At 38.9% G+C, this 18760-nt stretch overlaps 3 protein-coding genes across 3 annotated transcripts in view; all 3 read left to right on the forward strand.

Moving 5' to 3' along the window:
* The first annotated feature begins 150 nt into the window (after positions 1-150).
* Positions 151-14093, forward strand: LOC139127106 (uncharacterized). Its single transcript, XM_070693027.1, has 2 exons — positions 151-299; positions 13399-14093. The coding sequence occupies exon 2, from the start codon at positions 13404-13406 to the stop codon at positions 14091-14093; it is 690 nt and encodes a 229-aa protein (XP_070549128.1). The 5' UTR covers positions 151-299; positions 13399-13403.
* Positions 14067-16544, forward strand: LOC139127191 (uncharacterized). The gene is made up of 2 exons (XM_070693115.1): positions 14067-15091; positions 15501-16544. The coding sequence occupies exons 1-2, from the start codon at positions 14548-14550 to the stop codon at positions 15551-15553; spliced, it is 597 nt and encodes a 198-aa protein (XP_070549216.1). The 5' UTR covers positions 14067-14547; the 3' UTR covers positions 15554-16544.
* LOC139127107 (myosin-6-like) overlaps positions 16399-18760 on the forward strand; it is a 176268-nt gene continuing 173906 nt past the window's right edge. Inside the window, exon 1 of the mRNA XM_070693028.1 lies at positions 16399-16585. Coding sequence (XP_070549129.1) covers positions 16399-16585 — 187 coding nt within the window. The remainder of the gene's footprint in view (positions 16586-18760) is intronic.

Genomic DNA, 18760 nt, shown 5'->3' on the forward strand with positions numbered 1-18760 from the left:
ATAAGTCTGTGTTTCAGTTCATAACATTCATAAAGTTCTCACAGACTCATTTTACTGAGATATACTACATTGTTCTCACCATGATTCCCCACAATGAAATGGTTGCCACTTGTTTGACCTTTGACCTTGCCTGATGACAAGTTACTACGTGTTGGTCTAAACTTCCTTTTGACGACTTGTAATTTTTCAGAAAATTGACAACTACATGGATATGGACTACATTGATGTCTGTCGACACATATGGACTAAACACTGTCATCTATCGACATGATCAGCCTACTCAGGGAAATATAAATTAAGTATGTTGAATTACTTTTCATTCTTTACACTTATTTTGCCTCGGTTTTGTCACACCCAATGTAACTTCCCTAAACAAATCACAACGTGGCTTTAAAACTCAGATATACGGACAAAAAACATCAAAAATTGCAATTTAATGAAAATTTTATTCTAAGCCCATTGAATGCATATCAAAATATGAAACAATGACAGTCAATCATAATATTTACAAAGAGTTTCAAATTGATACAGCTGTAGTAAGAAATGACTTCCTTATTTGACCTTTTATACAAGCTGAGATCCGTATAAAAGTGTATCTGGTGGTCATGCATCAAAAGATCACCAATTTTCTCATATTATCCATCAGTTTCATTTTTTGGTGGTCCATCTTGACCAACCAAGTTTTTAGCAGTCAGGTTGGTACACTTAAGTGCTGTAAATAAAGGACATTGTCTGAAAGATTTCAACCATCCAGCTCTACAAATATGGTGGAATGATGCCATAACAAGATGTCGGCCCACTATCCAGCCCTTTGGACCTCGAGAATTACATTCTGATGATTGAATTTTGACAACCCAAATTTTGCTATTGACTACCAAAATGCAAATCTGGTGGTCCACCCTGACCTCCAAACAAATAAATTTTGAACCCTGTATAATGACCGCTGTGAAATGAGCACTGAAATCAGGGCAAAATTTAAGATAAGTTTATATTCATTGCAAAGTGATATAGGCTTGCTGTATTGTTGTAGATTGATCACAGGTACTTCTTTTACTACAATGTTCGAAATCTTCTTTCTTGTTGACCTGCAGTGTTACAATTAAGATCACCGGTCAATTCTAGTGGGTGACATACAGTACTTTAGAAGATGGTAGGGTTGACCTCATAAATCAATTGTCCAGGGTATGGAAAAATGAAATAGAATTAAGAATTCATTATACTACAATGACTTGCAAAATCTTATCACAAACACTCCACATTGCAGATCTACTGGCACTGATATATTCAGTATTGATTTCGTTACTGTAGGAATTTACTGCTAATGATTTATTAGGTGTGAGACAGCAAACATTCTCATTACAGTTGACAAAACTGAACTTTAAACCCATTTAGTTACTGTTTAAAGGGAGTAACACAATCAGTTTGTTGTAAATCATGTGACAGAGAAGGACAAAGTGGCTTTAGTGAACTAATTTAGCAAACACACAAACATTCCAGTCGTATTCAAGTTGTACCAATTTTCATTAATATTTCAAACTTTTGTTTTCAAGTTTCAAGCTTTGCAAAAACAATCTGAATGAGCAGGCAAAGATATACAGGAGTCCATTTGTCTTCAGAATCTGCCAAGCCATAACAACCAAAGTATGTTTCAATTGTCTCTATCAAAACAAAATCATATGTTTTATAATTTGTCCAAGTCTTAGACAAAAGACAGTGAGTTCACTGAGACATTCCTGAGGGATTCCTTGTTGATTGTTATACGTCTGGGTCTAAGCTAACCACGTATTTTGCCTGATATGTCATGGGGTCCCACAAGGGGACCCTGACACAAAATCCAACAAAGGGTTGTTAGGCTCCTCTAGGATGCTGAAACGGCTTATGAACCAACATTGGCAGCCATGTCCTGACACTGCCCTGTCTTTAAGGTTATTAGTCCCCGCGGACGAAGTCCGGCAGGGACTTATAGATTGGGTCCGTCCGTCCGTCCGTCCGTCCGTCCGTCATCAACAGTTTCTCAGACACTGCTGAACCAATTTTGTTCAAACTTGGCATAAAGGCATAGCACTATGACCTACAGATGCACATCGATTTATTTTGCGATACGATCCAATATGGCCGCCAGACGGCCATTTTATTACAATTTTTTCATGTACGGAGCCATAACTCAGACATGTTTCAACCGATTTTATTCAGAGTTGGTACAAGGACATTGACCAATGTCCTAGATATGCACATCAATTTGTTTTGTTATATGATCCAATATGGCCGCCAGGCGGCCATTTTCTCACGATTTTTTCATGTACAGAGCCATAACTCAGGCATGTTTCAACCGAGTTATTCAAAGTTGGTACAAGGACATTGACCAATGTCATACATATGCACATTGATTTGTTTTGTGATACGATCCAATATGGCCGCCAGGCGGCCATTTTGTTTCGATTTTTTCATGTACAGAGCCATAACTCAGGCATATCTCAACCGATTTTATTCAAAGTTGGTACAAGGACATTGACCTATGTCATATATATGCATGTTGATTTGTTTTGTGATACGATCCAATATGGCCACCAGGTGGCCATTTTATTACGATTTTTTTCATGTACAGCGCCATAACTCAGACATGTTTCAACCGATTTTATTCAAAGTTGGTACAAGGACATTGACCAATATCATAGATATGCACGTCAATTTGTTTTGTGATATGATCCAATATGGCTGCTGTGCAGCCATTTTGTTATGATTTTTTCGTGTACAGAGCCATAATTCGGGCATATCTCAACTGATTTTATTCAAAGTTGGTACAAGGACATTGACCTATGTCATACATAATGCACATTGATTTGTTTTGTGATACGATCCAATATGGCCGCCTTGTGGCCATTTTTTTTACGATTTTCCATGTCCTGAACCATAACTCAGACATGTATCAAGCAAATTTATTCAAAGTTGGTACAAGGACATTGACTTATAGTATACATATGTACTTTGATATAAATATGTACTTTGATTTGTTTCTCGATATGGTCCGATATGGCCACATGGTGGCAATTTTGTTATGTTTTTTTTCATGTCGAGAGCCATAACTCTGGCAAGTCTCAACTGATTTTATTCAAAGTTTGTACCTGGACATTGACTTATGTCATACATATACATGTTGATTTTTTAAACAGTAAGATCAAATATCGCTGTGTGGTGGCGATTTTGTTACAATTTTCTCATGTACTGAGCCATAACTCAGACATATTTCCACCAGTATCATTCAAAGTTGGTACAAGGACATTGACATATTTCATACATGTTCGTCAATTTGTTTCACGTCATGTAGCAGTATCATGTCAATTATTGAAGTTTCATAATTAGGCTGATATGTCAAGAAATACTGCATCAAATTTCATGAAACTTTGTACAGATGTTAAGCTCACATTGCTTTAACAGTGAAAAAGACATTTATCAGTGTCATTTTAATTAATTTGTAATTGCATATGTAATGAACTTTCCTAATTAGAGTCATATCCACAAATACAACGTCAAATTTGATGAAACTTGATACAGATGTTGATCTCATAGTGTTGTAAATACTGCATTAAACTTTATGAAATATGGTACCGGTGATAATCTATTAGTGTTAGGATAGTATGAAAAAATGTTTTGCAACATCCTGTCAACTAATTCCCAGTTGACTCATTTAATGACCTTTAGGATAGTGGCCAACATTGGTTTTATGTTTTTCATCACCATGGAACTCATTCTTGGCCATTGAGTGCCATCTGTATCAAAGTATTTTTATCACAGGACCTGTAATCAAAGTACCCATTAGCAAGCGGGGACTGTGTCATCAATGATGACTTGTTCAAATCTATGAATGTCATGGTATAGCCCATGATTATGTGCCATCACCCCTAGCTTTGGCCAAACCCTTGTTCTTAAATTTGTTGTTTCTTCTTTTGACTTAAATGATGCACCTGTATCTAGTTCAAATACCACACACTACAAATGTCTTTAAGTAAATCACATACTATAAAGCCATGTATCTGTATTAAAATATATTACTAAACATGTTTATATAAGGTTGTATACAGTTCCTCAGTAATTTCAGTGTGTTGGTTTACAAGCACCATGCACTCCAGCTCCAGAGATGCCTTAAACCATAATCTACATTCTAAGTTAATTGATTTAATGCATTCTAACATTTTTCTGATAGCTGATAGCATTGTTGATGAAAAATAGGGTTGTGCTGTACAAAGTAGGAAAAGTAGTTTTCGTCTTTAATTTTTGAGTACTTGTATTCAAATTCTTGCATCCACACTGTGTACCTATGTCTTTGAGTAAATCACATACTATAGATCCATGTACCTGTAGTAAAATATATCATTAAACATTCTTGTACAGTTCCTCAGTAATTTCAAAGTATTGACTCACAAGCACCACTCCAGCTCCAGAGATGCCTTAAACCATAATCTACCATTCTAAGTTGATTTAATGCATTCCAACATTTTTTCTGATGGCATTGTTGATTAAAAATAGGTTTCCTTGCTTGTGCTGTATCAAGTAAGAAAAGTAGTTTTTTCCTCTTTTAATTTTTGAAGATATACTTGTATTCAACTCTGGCACCCAAACTGTGTACCTATCAAGTTAGCATGCTCTTCTAGAACTGTGCAGTTTGGTACTCTTGAAGATTATCCTATTATTTTCAAAGGAGAATAATTTAATATTCAATATTTTAACTCTGTAAATCAACAAGTGATTGTCAATGACCCAGTCCCCACTTGCTAATGAGTACTTTGACGTCCTTGAAGAGAGCAGAGTCCTGTTCATTAATTACGATACAGATTTGACTTAATGACTGAGAATGAGTTTGTTGTAATACAGTTATGGCTCAACATTGAACAAGTGATATCTGAAGACAGTATTGATGGCAAATAGTAATAGTTATGGCAATAACAGTCATACAAACTAAATTCCTCAGTTGAATTCAGTTGTTCAATGTGCCACAGCGCAATCAGGTATGAAAGTTGTTTTTAAAATAATGACCACAGTACAAGCAGCATCCAATCATTGCTGTTAATACACACAGAAAACGTTGCCACCTATAAGCTTGGCGTCACTGACAGAGGAGCCAAACAAAAAGTAGCCATGGATTTAATATGGGACAATAAATTTGCATGAAGTTTTGTGCAAGGAACCTATGTACCAAATATCAAGGCTATCTGGTTTGAGGTTTGAGTTGTAGCATTTTGACAGAGTTGGCCTTTACCTCATTTGAATGTTTTTAATACAAATATGTTTGTTTGAACAAGTTCACATGTCCAGCCTGTGATGCATCAACACATCAAATTTGACACAGTAGCAAGCTAATGAGGGATGACTCTGAGTGAAAACAGGTACATCTTTCATGGCCATTGGTGGCAATATTTGATCACATCATGAAACAAATAATGTGCACATAGATCTTTAAATGAAATTTGTCGAGACATGTCTGAATTTTATGCCTCAGGACATGAAAAAATCATTTCAAAATGGCCGTCATGGGGCACATTTGATCGTATTGTGAAACAAATCAATGTGCATATGTATAACATAGGTTGATGCCCTTGTAGCAATTTTGAATAAAATTGGTGAAAACATGTCTAAGTTATTGTTCAGGACATGAAAAAATCATTATAAAATGACTGTCATGAGGCCATATTGGATCTTATCATGAAACAAATTAACATGCATATGTATGATATTGGTCAATGTTCTTGTACCAACTTTATAAGAAATTCACATGTGTATGAGAAATGCTTGGTGATGGACTCATGTAGGCATGGACAGAGGTATGGACATGACCAAAACCACTAGTACCACGGACTACTCATAAGCATATACGAAATCAAACCATTCAAAATATTTCTCATTGGGTCTAGGAAAGTTAAATGTTCAACAAGAACACATTTTTTAACATTAAATTTTTAAGTTGTTAAGATGCATTTTTATTACACCCCTAAACAAAATTTGGAATGGTCCCTTGGAAGATTGTCAAGTATTGTCTTCCTAACAGTTAAAATCAAATGAGTTGATTGTTGTACACAGTCTGCTTTTGCATTCTTAATTAAAGGATTAGATTTATAAATTTTGCAATATAAAACTAAATGTACCATATGACACAGATGATCATAATTATTTTCACAACAGATCACAAAGTATGCATTCAGAGTGTAGCATAATTATTTCTCTCTGTTGTTAGTGGAAACATTGTGGCAAGGTCTTTGTGCGTACCTACTTTGTAAAGCCTTTGTGATATCTACTAATTAGATATCAACAAAGATAAATAATATCAGATTAAAGTCACAGTGCAGAGGTGGTTGACATTAATTATTCATCAGGAAAAGGTCTCTATAAGCAATGATTTATCAGATGTGTGTCTGTGAACCACCATGTCATGCACAGGTTGACCTAAAGTGTACTTTAAACCCATTCATTTCATTACTGCTTAAACACAGCAACACAAGTATTTGGTTATAAATCATGTGACAGATAAGGACTTGGTAGCTACTTGTACTGAGTAAAGACAGAAAATTCCCTGACACCTTTGGAGTTAAAGTATCAAACTCAGGAATATTTCATAACTTTGTGGTTACATTTAATGCAAATTGAGTACCAGACTGGTACTGCCAACTTCAACAGAGTGATCTGTATTGGGAACTCCTTCTGTTGACATAATCTATCAAGCCATATCAACCAAGGTATGTTACATTTCCTCTACCAAGTGTCACATTGTATGTTGGTGTTTTCATCAAAATGGCAGCCTGGTCACAAATTTCTCAAGGTTTTCTTGTCAGCCTTGAACATTAATAATTGAATATTTTTACACATTCAAAATGTAACCATGACTAATGAGAGAATTTGCAATTATCACTTATGCATATTAAATATTTTCACATGCACAAGCAAAATTTGCTGTCTCTCTCTAAATAAAAGATACAAGATTTATACTCTGGTCGTTCTACGTCATGACTCGTGATCACGTCTATGTCATCATATTTAATGTGTGTCGGAACTTTTTTCACGTTGATCTTTGTTGTGCTCATCAATGTACATAAAAAACATAGTGGTATTTCTCTAACAATTAAAATGTGTCTGACGTGAAAATATTGTAAAAATTAGTAAAGATTATTAGAATCTGCAGGACAGAATACGTCCACTTGGCAAATTCATTAAATTATGTGTGCAATAATACTTGTTTTATTGTAATTTAAATGGGGCGGATTCGAGGCTGTGCTGGATATCGTGGGAACGAGGCTACCCTGGAGTATTCATTGTTAGCTTTGACCCTCGAGCGTTCGCACGTACATAGTACTTTGTCCACAAGCTATTGTTCCCGCCAACCAACCATTCATAACTTACAACAATGGGAGACACCGAACAAACTTTCAAAGCATGGTGCGAGGCAGCAGGCCTTATGGAAGACACATTCAGGATACTAACGGCACAGGCCATCCCATCGACGGACGTACTCAAACGCCTCAGCGACGAAGACATCATCGCTCTTGAATTGCCTATCGGTCAACGTGGAATGCTCCGCCACGCACGGACCAACTTATGCGAAAACCAAGCTCCTCTGGATCCCCAGCAACAGACAATTCCAGACCAACCTGCAGGTGCGGCGGCGACACCAGAGGTGACTACGAAGTCCCTGGCCAAAAATAGCGACTTGAACGCCCTTCTCGAAGAGCTAGGCGACAGCGCGCTCAAGGACATCATATCAGACCAGCACATCAAGCGTACCAACGACCAGAGTTCTGTGAAAGGTGAGCGTAAACTGTTACTCATTCCGGACTTTATTACCACCAAAAACGGTTCGCTCGATGCAACTGATGAGGCCGAACTCGCGGCTGACGGGGACATGAAACTAATAATGCGAACATCCAAGCAGAGACCAAAACCGGGCCAAGTTTCCCTCCCTCAGTGGATATCGGCCAACGCCCGCATCTTAAAGACATTAATTAACCGCGGTATGTCTCCGAAGGACACATTAGACTACCTCGATCATACAATCAACATCGGGGATTACGCGCAATCCTTCACATCCGCATCAGTTCTGCGATATGATCATGAGTATCGAAAAAGCAAGCGGCAGACTCAATCGCATGGGGCTCTGTCGACCTGCACCTTTCATTATATCATCTCGATAAAAGAGACACTACTCAGACAAAAGGAAACGTTTCCAAGAAACCAACAAAAGGCCGGCATTACGACTCCAATGGCAAGGAGATCTGTTTCGACTTCCAAAATCAAACCGGCTGCCAACGGTCATCCTGTCGCTTCGCGCATGTGTGCATCGAGGAGGGCTGTCACAAAGACCACCCACAGTATCGCCACAAAGCATTCCAGAGCAACAACTCCAACAGCCAAGCATAGCATAAGGTGGCTAGCCCTCTGACTGACTGCCTGACAACATGGGAAAATGAACTACAGAACGATATTGACTGCGACTTCCTTCTGCACGGCATTACCTATGGCTTCGACATCATCGACCCTGGCACACCCCTCCATAAAGTCGAAAGGTCCAACTATGCCTCCTGCACCGATCCGGCTTATCGCGACGCGGTCGAGCGACAGATCGCCCACAAAATCACCGCTGGTAACTACAGAATTACCGCTAACCAACAGCGAATCGTTAGCAGCCTAGGCGCCATACCTAAGAAAGACTCAAATAAAGTTTGACTCATCCACGACTGCAGCCAGCCCGTCGATAAAAGCGTGAACTCATACGCGTCGACCACTCCCTTCAAATACGAAACGATAGATAACGCCGTCTCAGCGTGCAAACCAGGCGCCTTTCTAGCCAAAGTTGACTTAAAATCCGCTTACCGCCATGTACCCATAAGCGCAGACTCTCAGCGTGCTACTGGTCTCCATTACTGCTTCGCAGGGAGTCAATCATGGACCTACATGGTTGACACGAGACTGCCCTTCGGGGCAGCAAAAAGCCCTGAAATTTTCACTCACATTACCAGGAGTATCACTAGAATGATGCGCAGAAAAGGGTACCAAGTTGTGATACTGTACCTCGACATTTCCTAATAATTGCGGACTCCAAACTGGAATGCGAGCAAACATTCCAAGTGTTACTACAACTGTTACAACAACTCGGCTTCACTATTAACTGGGAGAAAGTGATCGCACCCACCCAATGCCTCACGTTCCTCGGCATTGAAATAAATACGCACAACCGGACATTGTCCTTAGACAGCAGCAAACTGCAGGACCTCAGCAATCTCCTTACATGCTGGCTGCCCAAACGGCGGGCAACCGAACGCGAGCTTCAACAACTAGTCGGCAAACTCAACTGGGGACCACGAGTTACCTGCGGCAGTCGCACATTTCTGCGACATCTCATCGATTTGACCAACTCTGTTTCACGTCAATCACACCACATACACCTAAACAAGCAAGCGCATGCCGACATCAGCTGGTGGGCAAATCTGAGCAAAACGTTCAATGGTACGGAATTCTTTATCGAGGAAACACCGTTGCCCAACAGATTTTCACCACCGACGTGTGCTGTATGGCAGGAGTGGGCATTTACGCGAACGACTGGTTTTATATGCGATGGTCCACGGACCACCCCACAATTGCAGACGCACACATCAACTTGCAAGAACTCTACACAATACTACTCGCTTGCAAGCGGTGGCATCACTTCTGGGACCAGCGCCACATCGTAGTATATACGGACAATACTACCACAATGTATATGATCAACTCCGGCACGTCCCCCAATACTACAGCCATGACCTGGCTGCGCGAACTTTTCTAGCTTTCGGCCCTTTCGAATTTCTATATTACAGCAAGATACGTCAACACGAGAGATAATCTTGCGGACTCACTATCGCGCTTACACGAAGTTAAGCATTACTTCAAGGCCGTGGACATTCTCCACACTCATGCACTTCACCCATTACGCAACTGGCATTATCATATGACCGACGATTCCTACTCTTTGTTACTACAGGGCCTCTACACCAGCACCAACTCCTGGAACTGGACGGCAAAATCTCAAAATACAAACAAGCAATTCCCAACGCATCGCCTACTTCCGGTTCTGCCTCTACTTCGGTCTCCACCCAGTGCCGTGCACCCAGCTTACAGTCTGCCGGTACGCAGTTTTTCTCGCGAGAACACTCAAACCTTCGAGCATCCCAGGCTACCTAAATATCATTCGACTCCTCCACGCCGAGGCGGGCTACCCCAACCCCCTGGAAAACAACTGGCTACTAACTGTTTTTTCGACGAGGTATCATCTGGACCCACGGGAAACCACCGCGCAAAAGCTACCCATCACACCGTGCATACTTCAGGCAATCTATGCCAAGCTCGACCTTTGCATACCATTCAACGCTACATTTTGGTGCGCCTGCCTCTTTGCATTCTTCACATTTGCCAGGAAATCGACGTTGCTCCTCGAACACAAACTTTGCCGGACTCCAACAAATACCTACGTAGAGACGACATTGCCATACTTGGAACGTCCGCGATCCTCACGATCAGACACACCAAACAATTCAGTGTGGTCAGCGCTTACTCGAACTACCTCTCCCTCTCATCGAGAACTCTCCTCTTCGTCCAATTCGAGCCCTCATTACCATGCTACAACTCTCCCCTACACACCAAGCCAGAGACCATCTGTTTAACTATATGCCGTTGAAAGCCACTGAAACCACCCCACTGGTCCTAACGCATGCGAAATTCACTAGAACACTCAAACTCATTGTTACTGACTGCAGCTTTAAGCCGGCCGACTACTCCAGTCACTCATTCCGCCGTGGCGGAGCCACGTTTGCCCTAATTTGGGAATTCCCCCCTTATTAATCAAGCTTCAAGGCGATTGGAAATCTAATGCGTTCGAACACTACACAGTTCTGTCCCATGAAACAAAGTGCAAAGTCACAAAATCCATGGCCCTCGCATTATCTACTCAGGAGGAGGGCTAGCGCCACCACCAGTGTTGGGGGAATCTTGGCGGACTTTGGCTTGCAGCCTGTCAACTTGTATTAAAGTAGTTGACCTTGATCCCCCAACACTGTGTGTCTGTCTCTTATTATTGTTATTATTACTTTGTTATTGTTGTTGTTTAGTGCTAGAGTAGCCAACAGTTAAGTGTGCAATAATACTTGTTTTATTGTAATTTAAATGGGGCGGATTCGAGGCTGTGCTGGATATCGTGGGAACGAGGCTACCCTGGAGTATCCATTGTTAGCTTTGACCCTCGAGCGTTCCCCCACCCTCCCACCCAAATCTTAAACGAGCGTACGAATTTTTTCCTTCTTCCACCACACTACCTGCTTATATTTCTACCTTGCTCTGTAATTCATCCGACCCGAGTGGCGGACTTTGGCTTGCAGCCTGTCAACTTGTATAAAGTAGTTGACCTTGATCCCCCAACACTGTGTGTCTGTCTCTTATTATTGTTATTATTACTTTGTTATTGTTGTTGTGTAGTGCTAGAGTAGCCAACAGTTAGATAGTTTTACCTTTTGCAATCAATGGTGATTGAGGCTGTCTTCATAGGAGATCTGAGTGAACAGGTGAAATTGATCAACATCTTCTGTTTAAAATCTGGTTTGAAAACATACTGTCAGATATGTCATTTAAAAACAGTGTGGGTGTAAAGAAAAGACTTTGTTATCTCAGGTGGCTGTTTACATTCCCAGTTCTAGTCTTGAAATAATTTAGTGATGACAGCAATCAACAAAGTTGGAAAATAACAATGCAGTGAATTTGTAACTGTGTGGCATGACAATAATAAACATCTCGGCAAAATCTATTTACCTGCTGGTGGTGGTAGTAGTAGTAGTAGTAGTAGAAGTAGTAGTAGTAGTAGTAGTAGGAGAGAGTGACAGCATAAAATTACATTATTCCGATATGAGTATAATATACAGATAATATTTTATTTTTGGTATTTAGAGATACCGGTAGTTTGAATGTGACTATTCTGTGTTCAAGGAAGTATTCTGTATACATCAGCCTAAACACTGGTCTCCAAATACACCATTGTGTTAATAGATGTGTCTATTATTAAGCTTGCTCAGCTCCCATTTCCGTAAACATATTTACTATGGCTTGTATCATATTGGTACCAGGCACTATTAGTTCACTTTTCAAAAGAAACAACCACTTTGAAATTACCAAGATGAAACAGACTTCCTATTGGACAACTGCCATACTAGCTACAATAATGGCAGACATGACAACCTCATCTGTCAGTTAATGTCTTAACATATTTATTGGATTTCAAAATACTAACTGCATGTTCAACTGATTTCTGTCAAACAACCTACGGTAAGACCTACGGTATGTTCAGGGAATATAGGCTTTTACTGTTTTTAATGTCTTGATATTAAATACTTCAATTCTGACCAGATGTTTATTGGTTCAGATGAGGTTAGGTTTATTTATTATTTATATACTTGTAATGGGAATCTTTGACAAAAGATTAAGTATGACACCTTTGCATCAGAATATTAAAAAGGAGATCTGTTAGATGCTGGAGATTAGAATTAAAATTATTTTCAGAGCTTTACAGAATTCAACTTATTTCCAGAATTTAAACTTGAACAGCATACCAATCAGGCTACGACATTCATATGATTGACAGCCATCACCAGAGTTGCTATAAAACCATAGAATTCATGCTGGTACATTGAACTGCTTTTTTGTAAAGCTTTCCTCATAATAAAAGATTTATTCCAGGTTATCTGCAAACTTTTAATGTTTTCACCCTTTGGAAGGTAACTCATCCATGCTTTACTATAATTCATCTGCTCTAACTTTTTTGTTCAGAAAATTTTAAAAGGTTTTACTGCTCGGCCAATGTACTCTCACCTTAACACAAAGTTTTCAAGCTGTATGACCCTGCGGAGTCTCTTATTGTTGCATCTTATTTACATTTTCATGTGTTCAATTAATTTTTACAACTCTTACAGCATTACTCACTTGGATTATTATAAACTTGATTAAAGAATTATTGTAAGCATTGATAAGCCCTGATGAACATTTGTGATGTCATACTTGGATTTTTTGGCTCACAAAAAGTTTCATGTACATATATGCATGTACATTAGTTGAACAGAAATTCTTGTAAAACTTACCAAGGGCACAGAGTGTGAAATTATTATTTTCTGTCTTTGCTCTTTTTCTTGCATTTCACTGTTATGACAGGTGTGATATATTGAGTCTGCATCGGCAAATTTGACCCAGGTCTAATGTTAATTAAAGAATAGAAAACAACATTTTACTATATTTACTATATTGCAGACATTACATAAGCACCAATTTTCATTCATACGGACATGATATAAAATTCATACATTTCCTGTGATATACCTCTGATTACAATTTCATCATTTCCTCCAGGCTGAATGGCAAACGCTCTCTCTGAAGCATTACTTGCATCAACATCATGGAATACAGCATCAGATGACCTGACATCACAACCAACAAGAACACTGGTCAAAGATTTCTGTGAAAACACACTTAAGTCTGATGAAGTTTCTAAACTGTACTGTACTGTCCTTGATGTTGAAGTCAGTGAAGACCAGAAGAAAGATGCAGAGAGTGTTGGAGTTACTTTGATCCCAGCTACAAGAAGTAAATGGTCAGATCCTGTAGAAGACCAACCTTCTCCAACCTGGTTACTCAATCATGACAAATACTACCCAGGGCTGAAGGAGTTGAAGCATATAAAACATGTAGTCAGCTTTTCATCCAAGACAAAGAATGCAGCAGCTGCTATCCATGAAAGTCTTTTCCCTCAAGCTGAGTTCCATCAACTGTCTCCTCCTGAACCAAATGGTGTGTTGTTTACTTTTGATGTCTGGAGTAAAGATGCATGTGGACTGGCTGGATATCACAGAGCTATAATCCAGGATTTCTGTTTAAGGAAAGGGAGAACAGGAGAACTACTAAAAGCATTCTCCACTGTGCTTGATGTAAAGCTTACTGAAGACCAGAAGAAAGATGCTGAGAAATGTGGTGTTACCTTGATTCCTGCACAAAAGGAGAAGATCGGTACCAAGAAAAAAGATTTCCAAATGTCGACTGGTTACTGAAACATGAAAGTCATTTTCCAGAGTTAGGAAAACTCCAAAACATCAAGTATGTGGTTGGCTATGCTCCAAAGACTGGATGGGCTGCTGCAGATATCAAGAAGACCATGTTTCCCAATGCAAAGCTAGTCTTGATTAACCATGCTTGTCCTGAGGAAAACTGTCTATTGAAATATGGTGATGAAATCCCTCCATTAGAGGAGGAAATGTTGAAAATGGCCAGTGTTGCTGATATTTGTTTTCCATTGGCCCTGCAATATATGAGTACTTTACAAATGCCTTCAGGGCAAACATAGATGGGAGACAGCTTTCCGACATCCCTCATGAAGAGATTCTTCCAAAACCTGGACAAGTTTACTTTGATAGTCAACCTGTAATTGTCAAAGATGTGAAAGCCCACAGTGTACTCACATATGGACAACTTGACTCACTGGAAGCTGTAAAGAAATGCTCATCAATGGCAGCTGCTGTTGGAACTGTAGCAAATAACTATGGGGCAGTTGGTAAGAAGCTGCCAGAATGGAAGATATGCGGCATTTCTACAAAGGATAGCAAGCAGGCACAAAGTCTTCTCAATGGCAAAATGCAAAGTAGTAAAGTCTTGCCAAAACTCTACCCAGCCTCTTCAGTTCCAACACTTTTAAGATCCATTCAACAGTCTCATCTTTGTCTTCCTCCATCATGCTACACTGACTACAGTTTTGAAGGCTTGGAAGCAATGGCAGCTGGTCTACCAACAACAGTCCAGGATGATTCACACATTGCTACTATGGTTGAAAGACACTTCAAAGAACATGCAGATCATTGTATTGCTACAGATGAAGTAGATAATCTAGCTGCCAAGATCAACAAAACCCTGGTCCACAATATTGAAGCTTTCCAGCAAGCAGAGAAACTGAAGTTAGACTTAACTGAAAATGAAGCTGTGACAGAAAGTTTGGCAAAATTTGCTTCTGTATTCAAAGAGGAAGAAGCTGGAACGCGAAATTCTGACAAGCAAGGTAGATAAACAAAAACTTGATATCATTGGATGGTAAAGCATTGACAAAGTAACACATTATGTCTGATTCAACAATGCAAACAGCAACAGCTGATGATTTTTGTCAGAATTTAACAATATAGTTTGGATGATACCGGTACATTTGTGTACGTTTAAGTCCTTATATCATCACTTTCAGATTAAAAAACATATAGTTTGGATTACATTATAATCTACATTGACAGAGATGTGCAACACAACAGTGTATTGATCCCACAGTGAAATGTATGGAAATCAATCAAAGTGTGCATAATACACGTAATAATTATAGACCATCACAGTATGTTAACTAAATTTCAAAGATTAAACACAAGTGTAAACAGTAGAAAAACAAACTGATCATTTCATTGATCATTTCATTGATTCCACAGGAATTGTTGTAAAGTCAAATGCACAGGATAAAGTTAGTGGAGAAAGAACCTAATGCAGGTAAAGACAACAAATGAACGTGAATCTAAGGAAACCACAGCAATGCACACTGGGAAAGCAATCACAGAAACTGTGGACATAACAACAACCACTGTGAAAACAGTTAAACATAGGGTGTCGTTACAGCAGATATAGAGACTGGAGAAATCAAAGCAGTGCCTGCTGGGATCTCAGCCACAATAGTTAAGCAGATTACAGGTACAATGGCAGAGACTAAAGACTCTAGAGAAATCACAGCTGCAGTGCACCCTGGGATGTCAAGTACAGAAAATACATGTATGGAGACTACAGAAACTACACTGCAGTCTAAGATATCAGCCAAATATGACAGGGAGACAATAAAACCTACAGCAGTGCACTGTGGGATCTCGAGAGTCACAGAAGTTTTGAAGACAACAGACACAACAGCAGAGACCAAAGGCTCTACAGAAACCACAACTGCAGTGCTCCCTGGGATGTCAAGCACACACATATATGGAGACTACAGACATCAAAACAGTGCACATGAGACACCAGTCAACAAAGATGCAGAGACGGAAAAAAACCCAGCAAGCTTGTCACATGGATATCCATCACACAGGGCATGAACATTATTCAAACCACAGCAACACAACCTGGAATGTCGGTCACCAATAATTTGGAGACTAATGGAGCACAAGCAATGTTTTCTGGGATGTCAATGACAGGAGATAGAGAGATACTGGATACAAATATAGTGCAGCCTGAGATAGATGGACAAGCAGAAACAATTATCTCAAGAACATTCAACAAATGCAAACAAAACAGAGATCCCAACGGAAAAGAAAAATACATGAAAGTGAGATTACAAGAAATCCTAAGATGGCAAAGAAAGAAAAACTAAGAATTAAAGAAAGCACACAATCCAAACATGGAAGGAATGAAGGAAATGAAAGTACAGGTCTCACAAAACAGACAAAACAACAGATGGAGGGAATGAAGAGAATGATCAGTACAAATCCACACAATCCACCACCTGTTGATTCCATGACAGCTAGAGAAAACACATGTAAGTAATTAACTAATTAAAAATGTTTTCATGGATGTTTAAAATATTCACACTGTGATTTAATAAAGTTCCTCTAATGTATGAAAAATTGAACAGAAGTTGATCTAAGACACAATTTCAGTTTTAGACCAACCGGTGTGTTCATTTTGTTGATAAATATTCACTAACTGAGGATAAAGGGTGAAAGGTCCATGTAGAGCCCTATGCTGTTTGACAGAGGTCAATGATACCCATATCAGGGCCCTAGGTCAATGATACCCATATCAGGGCCCTAGCTCAATGATACCCATATCTGGGCCCTAGGTCAATGATACCCATATCTGGGCCCTAGGTCAATGATACCCATATCTGGGCCCTAGGTCAATGATACCCATATCAGGGCCCTAGGTCAATGATACCCATATCAGGGCCCTAGGTCAATGATACCCATATCAGGGCCCCAAATGTTTTATCATACAGGGCCCTAGGTCAATGATACCCATATCAGGGCCCTAAATGTTTTATCATACACATCATTGGTTCTAAAGGTAGTGGAAATTTATGACTTTTTAGATTTATTTAGAAAACTTAATGATCCGGTGTAATGTATTACAAATGGCAAAGCTAATTTACTTTGAGTGTGATGGTTCATACATGCATTATGACATTATTTGCTAAGCTCTTAAGGAGGTACGCTACCATTCCAAAAAATGTTGGGACATTCTTGAAGTTGACTTTTCTGAAATAATCTTTATGTGTACATTGCAAAGATATGAAAAAAATATGGGGTACCCATGCAAAATTTTTGAAAAAACACATGCCAAAATTGACAGAAAACCACTAAATCTCCCATTTTGCGAAATTTGCACTTACCAGCAGAATCTTTATTTTATCGCAAACGATTAACAGATCCCAGTGTGCATACCACATTTTTGCATCGCCAGGACAGCTGCATTAGGACAATCAACTAAAATTTGTGATGTCTTGTCTTAAAAATTAAATATTAGACCCTAAATTTATCATTTAACTGTAAAATTAGTCTTTTTTAAAAATATAAACTTCATATAAATGCACAAAATGGTTTTCAAAATGTTAAAAAGTACAGCGATATCTATCAAAGAGACAGTGTTCTTTGATTTAGAAGCAAAAAAAGTTGGGGTCACCACGCAAATTTTCTTACTAAACAGCAAAAAGTGACGAAAAAAGGTGAATTTTGTTAGACCTGAGATTTGACCCTCTAGCTTTCTGATATTATGTCAGAGCTACAATTGTTAATTATTCTCTACTGATCTTTCAAAATAAAAATAACTGTTGATTTTTCAGTGCAAAAATATAAATTCGGTTGTTTTGATTCATAAAAACTTCTGAAAGAAATATTATAAGGTCACTAGCATGATTTTTTGTCATTTTGTCCTGTTATTCACGCTCACCAGGTTAGGTAGTCTAAAAGGAACATGTACATCTTCTGGACAAAAGAGGGCGCTCTCCTATATAGAATGGTAGCGTACTACCTTAATACACAAATTCTTGTTTTAATACTGTCATTCACTGCTTCAAAATACCAGTATGCATTGACATACACATCTCAAAATGAAAAGGAGAGCATTGTACATCTGAAATATTTGATAACTCACACCGGTTTGAAGTGACAGTGATGCACATATCATGTAACTCAGAAAATGGAATGTCAAATGATGGATGACGCCAAACTGACCAAAATGGGACCAAATTGTCCAAACTTGAATATTCATATCATCCCAACAGACCTAAACCACCCTTAGAAGTTATATAATATGGGGACCTAAACAGATCCACCAAAACCCAACATAATAATTACAGAGCAAAACTGACTGCCCAGCCATCACAGATGTGCCGCCAGCGCTTCTCTTTTAAAATCATTACTGATGTCACCAAACATTAACAGACAGTACCATATATTGTATCCAAAACATGGGACTATGTGTCAAAGGGCAGGTAACCATTGCCAGATGTCAAGAGGGCAAATTGTCTCAGTGGCAATAAGGGTAAATTATTCCCTTGTTTTGTTAGTCAAAATGTTTGGATTGATTTTTGAGTGACACTTTATTTCCCTGACAGATGAAAATCAGTCGAAAGATCAAATGAGTTTCATCATCAAATGGCACAAATTGTTACATTTAAATTACTGTTATGTGGTCGACGGAATTTTTAGTGCAT

The sequence above is a fragment of the Ptychodera flava genome, unplaced genomic scaffold (assembly GCF_041260155.1).
Source record: "Ptychodera flava strain L36383 unplaced genomic scaffold, AS_Pfla_20210202 Scaffold_29__1_contigs__length_4469600_pilon, whole genome shotgun sequence".
Taxonomy (NCBI): domain Eukaryota; kingdom Metazoa; phylum Hemichordata; class Enteropneusta; family Ptychoderidae; genus Ptychodera; species Ptychodera flava.

Excerpts from the sequence above, each read along its gene's own strand:
- LOC139127106 (XM_070693027.1), top strand. The coding sequence starts at position 13,404 with ATGGCAAACGCTCTCTCTGAAGCATTACTTGCATCAACATCATGGAAT.
- LOC139127191 (XM_070693115.1), top strand. The coding sequence starts at position 14,548 with ATGGCAGCTGCTGTTGGAACTGTAGCAAATAACTATGGGGCAGTTGGT. Across the intron at positions 15,092-15,500 it reads GCGAAATTCTGACAAGCAAG|GAATTGTTGTAAAGTCAAAT; the intron begins GTAGATAAACAA and ends TTGATTCCACAG.